This window comes from Vombatus ursinus, unplaced genomic scaffold (genome assembly GCF_900497805.2).
Source record: "Vombatus ursinus unplaced genomic scaffold, bare-nosed wombat genome assembly UNPS02003769.1, whole genome shotgun sequence".
In the NCBI taxonomy this organism is placed as follows: Eukaryota; Metazoa; Chordata; class Mammalia; order Diprotodontia; family Vombatidae; genus Vombatus; species Vombatus ursinus.
The window spans coordinates 1-4898 of NW_020943547.1; the positions used below are offsets into that span (position 1 = coordinate 1).

The 4898-nt window shown below is 54.6% G+C and overlaps 1 protein-coding gene and 1 long non-coding RNA gene across 2 annotated transcripts; both read left to right on the plus strand.

The window, feature by feature from the left end:
* On the plus strand, positions 1–1125 carry LOC114052686. The gene is made up of 3 exons (XR_003570301.1): positions 1–43; positions 455–535; positions 1063–1125. It is a non-coding gene; the product is annotated as an uncharacterized LOC114052686 (long non-coding RNA).
* A 65-nt stretch (positions 1126–1190) lies between these two features.
* On the plus strand, positions 1191–3908 carry LOC114052679 (rho GTPase-activating protein 45-like). Its single transcript, XM_027875402.1, has 3 exons — positions 1191–1266; positions 2151–2288; positions 3660–3908. Exons 2-3 carry the CDS (start codon positions 2163–2165, stop codon positions 3906–3908), a joined length of 375 nt encoding a protein of 124 aa, XP_027731203.1. The 5' UTR covers positions 1191–1266; positions 2151–2162.
* Positions 3909–4898: the final 990 nt, after the last annotated feature.

Sequence of the window (4898 nt, forward strand, 5' to 3'; positions counted from 1 at the left end):
GCTGCAGGTGGTGGCTACCCTGCAGAACCAGACTTCAATGCAGGTGAGAGCCTCCCCAACCCCTCCTCCATCCCTCTTCCTCTGCTTAGCCCCATCTCCTGAAGCCTTGGACAGAGGAGTCAATGACTTTGACTTTTGAATTGAACTCTGGGATTTCTGCCCAGCATGGGAGTGGGCGTAGGAGGGAGATAGTTATCTTCACTGTCATAGATGTCATCTCCTTGGAGCTCTCCTGTGGCTCTCCTCATTGGGGGCGCCTGGTGTCTTTGGGGATCGATAATGGTGGGATTGAGTTGGGGAGAGGTGTGGGCCAGGCTTAGCTGAGGCCTTAGCACGTGGTGGCTGGCTGTGGGGTCGCTCGGCCCACCTAGGCCGCATCAGAGAGGTGTCTCCCTGATACTAGGGCCGGGCCGGGGTTCGCCACCATCTGCACCCGTATCTCCTTCCTCCCTAGCCCCTGACTCTGCGGCGTCTAGAGCACGAGAAGAAAAGGAAGGAGATCAAGGACCAGTGGCACCGGGTGCAGAGGAAGCTGGTAGGGGAGAATCTCCGTGCCTCGTCCATATGGGCAGGGAGGGTCCAGGGGCCGGCAGATCAGAGGAGGTCAGGACTTCCAGGGGCTCAGTCGACCCTCTCCTTCTACAGAGGAGGATTGTGAGGTTCACAGAGGAGGAGGGATTTGTTCAAAGCCGCTCACTGAATCAGCGGCAGAGTCGGGAATGTGGCCCAGGGCTCTTGCTGCTGGTCTGGGGTCCTTCCGTCACCCCACACAGCACGGTGAAGCCAGTTTTGTGTCAGGACGTGGTCTGGAGGCATTCCCGCCGAGGTTAGGAGCTCAGTGAAGGGTGGCCCATGTTAGCTCCCAGGCTTCTTCCTCTTCTGAGATTTTAGGAATCTTGAGTTTTTTAGTGCCCACTTTTTGCTCAGGCCCAGGCAGCCTCGTGTCTCTTGTGCCTTTGGCAGGCGCTAGCGGGAGGCTGGCAGAGAGGGGTCCTCTCACTCCTGGCCCGGAGTCTGGCCTGGGCCCCACCTCCCCTCCAGCTCTCTCCCCTCCCTCCTTAGCAAGAAGCAGAGACCAACCTTCGAAAGGCAAAGCAGAGCTACATGCAGCGCTGCGAAGACTACGAGAAGGCCCAGTACCTGACCGTAAAGGCCGAGGAGGAGCAGGCTGGGGGCGGTGGGGCCAGTGCAGGGGCTGGGACCAGTAGTGCTGCCACCAAGGCCCTGGCCAAAAAGAGGCGGCTGGAGGAAGAGGCCAAGAACAAGGTGAGGAGAGGAGACGCTGGCTGGGCTGGCTGGCTGGGGCCAGGAAAGTAGAGGAGCAGGAGCAAGGGAAGGGAGGCTGCTCTGCTCACATGCCTCTCCCTCCTCCCCTTCCCCTTCAGGCCACTAGACAGCCAGAGGGACCAGGAGGGTTGAGCCTGGAGAAGAGAAGACTTGGGGGGGAAGTGGTGCTGGGGAGGGAGCATGGATCCCAAGATGGAGAGCTGGGAGGGGTCAGAGCATTGTGCAGATGGGGAAGCTGAGGCTGCAGGGCGAAGCTGCGAGCAGTGGATGGAAGGATGAGACCTTCAGCAGTCTATCAGCAAGCGCTGATTGAGCAGCTGCGGCGTTCCAGGCATTGTGCTCGTTGCTTGTCAGTGAGACCCGAGTTCAGATTCCTGCCTCAGAAGCTTGCGTGACTCTGGGTTTCCCCTTAATGATAGTAACACATATTTTATAGTATTTGGCTGAGTTGTTAAAGGGGTGGACCAGATCTGTGTCCATGTGGTTTCCCAGCACGGGTTTGAGCCCTCCCCGCCGTGCTTCTGTCTTTGAGAGGCACCATGGCATAGTGGATAGCAGAAGTCGGGAAGATCTCGGTTTGAATCTCATATCAGACACTAGCTGTGCGACCTGGGCAAATCACTCAGCCTCTCTGGGCCTCAGTTTCCTCCCCTGTAAAATGAGGGGGTTGACATCCAAAGTTCCTTCCAACTCTGAATCAGTCTCTCCCTGGGAAAAGTTGTGTATGGGTGTGCCTGGTGAGTCGACCCTGAAAGGGCTTCTCTGAGGACTCCCAGGTGTCCTGGGGCCGGCAGTGTCTGAGGCCCCTGTGGGATTTGTGGGGGTCCCCGACGAGCAGTGGCTCATGCATCTCCCTGCCCCAGGCAGAAGAGGCCATGGCCACGTACCGCACCTGCATTGCTGATGCCAAGACGCAGAAGCAGGAGCTGGAGGACGTGAAGGTGAACGCTTTGCGCCAGATCCAGGAGGTCATAAAGCAGAGTGACCAGATTATCAAGTCGGTGAGCCCCCACGAGCACTGGCCGGGCCCTCCGGGGTAGGGGCTGCGGTGGGATGGGGACCAAGGAAGGAGGGGTGGGCCGCGCTGGGCTGGGGCCGGGGCCGAGGGTGCAGAGTCAGAGCGGTGCAGCCGAGAAGGAAGAGGACGCCGGGCACGGGGGCGGAAGGGTCCTTGTGCAGAAGCTGTCAGACGAAGGCACGTGGAGCTCAGCCAGTAGCTGAGCGTTCAGTCTGGCCAGAACATCGAATGTGGAGCTGAAAAGGCCATTGGGAGGAGGTGGAGAAGGGCTTCACATGCCAGGCAGAGAAGTGTTCATTTTGTTTCAGCAGCAGTAGGGAGCCCCTGATGCTTCTTGTGTAGGGGAGTGACTGATTCGATGGCTCGCTTTGGGTCAGTTCCATCAGTGACTGGGTGGCAGATGGCTGGAGAAGGGAGACGATTAGGAGGCTGTTGTGATAGGCCCGGTGAACCGGGCCGGGGCCACGGCCGGGGTAGAAGTGGCCTGACTTGGCGGTAGATTAGACGTGCGTGTGTGTGTCTGTGTCCGTGTCTGTGTGTGTGCTGGCAGACTTAGGAAGGTCCTGGGGAGTTCAGCTTTGACCGTGGTGAGTTTGAGGGGCTGGTAAAACATCCCCGGGGGGTGCTTAGCAGGCAGCTGGAGATGCAGGATTGAGGTTCAGGGAAGAGATTAGGGTTGAATCAAGAAATTTAGACTCCTCTGCATTATTTGTGATCATTCAACCTTTGAGAAGGTATAAAGAGGGAAAAGAAGAGGCTGAGGACACAGGCTTGGGTCACATGAAGGCCAGGAGATAGGAAGACGCTGGGAGGCCAAAGGGAAGACCTGGGTGATCTGGGATGCTCAAGGAGGTCTGTTAGTGTTGGCGCATGTTGGCTACACGTGTGTGCGTGTGTATGTGTCTGTGTGTGTCTCCAGTCTCTCTGTCTTTCCAGTCTCTGAGCGTCTCTGGGTTTCTGGGTCTCTGTGTCTGAGCATCCCTATCGATACAGCTCCCTGAGGATGGGGCCTGTCTTTTCTTCTGTTTCTATGTCCCCTGTGTTTACAGAATGCTTTGCACGTAGTAAGTGTCTCGTAAATGTTTTTTGTTCGTTCTCTCAGTTCTTTTTTAATGTTTGATCTTCCTGTCTCCAGCTCAGCCCTACCCCAGGGCTTCGCATCTAGACGCTTAATAAATTATCAGGCACTTAACGAAGGTGCCTGGGCATGTGCTGTTTGTGCGTCTCTCCATGGCTGTCTGGTCCCTGTGTCCGTTCTAATCCAATGTCTGCATGTAGGCTTTGGAGGGAACAGGACTGAGCCCGAGTACCCAGAGCCACCTTCCTAACCTCTCCCCATCCCTGGACCCCGCAGGCCACCATCTCCTACTACCAAACCATGCACATGCAGACGGCCCCGTTACCGGTCTACTTCCAGACCATGTGTGAGAGCAGCAAGCTGTATGACCCGGGGCAGCAGTACGCCTCCCACGTGCGGCAGCTTCAGCGGGACGTCGAGCCGGACACACAGTACGACTTTGAGCCCTACGTGTCCCACAACACCTGGTACGGCCTGGTCTATCCCCCGGAGCCTGCGTCCCTGCCCGGCTGGGTCTGCAGTTAGGGCCTCCCCTCCTCCTCAAGTTTATGGGATCAGGCACTGCTTGGGAACCCAAGTGTCCAGGTCTCCTAATAACAGATGTCCACCTTTCTGATTCGTAACCCAGGCCTCACGTTTGACGTGGCTCCTGATTTCTAGGTTTAGGCTGGGGAGTAAGGGCAGAAGGAATGTCTGCTAAAAGTATCTCAATACTGCCTGGAGTAGCAAAAGGCTGGAAACAGTTTATGTGCCTATCCATTGCAGAATGGCTGAACAAATTGTGGTACGGGATTGCAGTCTTTATCTTCCATAATATAGCTTGTTAGCCAGCGTTTCTGTAGTGTTTTAAGTATTTTATATACATTAGTTCATTTGACCCTCACAAAAATGTTCAGAGGTAGATGCTGTTATTCTCTCCATTTTACAGATGAGGCTGAGAGAGGTTTTTAAGTGACTTGTTAGCCCAGGGTCACACTGCTAGTGAGCAGGATTCACACTCAGGTCTTCCTGACTCCAGTTTGCCATGATACCTAGCGGGGTGTCATGCTCCAGAAGAGCAAGGACATCCAGGCTGCGAGAGTAACGTCTGGCTCCTGGCAGGAGTGAGGGCGCCCAGGAGAGCAGATTGGGCTCACGGCCATTGAGTTTGTTTTTTTAGCAAACATTAAATAAACGTGGTGGTAAATTTGGAGGCATTTGGAATACCCATGTCCACCCCTCTCCACTCACTTGAGATAGCCCTGTCCTAAGCCCAGGACAGTTCCTAAAATGGCCCCTGCCCCTTCCTCCCAGCAATCTGTTATTTATTTATTTATCTATGTATTCATTCATTCATTCATTCATTCATTTATTTATTTATTGAATTCACACAACTCTTTTTATTTTATTTTTTTTATTAATTTATTTTGATTTATCAACAATCACTTCCATAAGCATTTTTTTTTAAGGCAGTTGGGGTTAAGTGACTTGCTCAGGGTCACACAGCTAGTAAGTGTCAAGTGTTTGGTCTGAGGC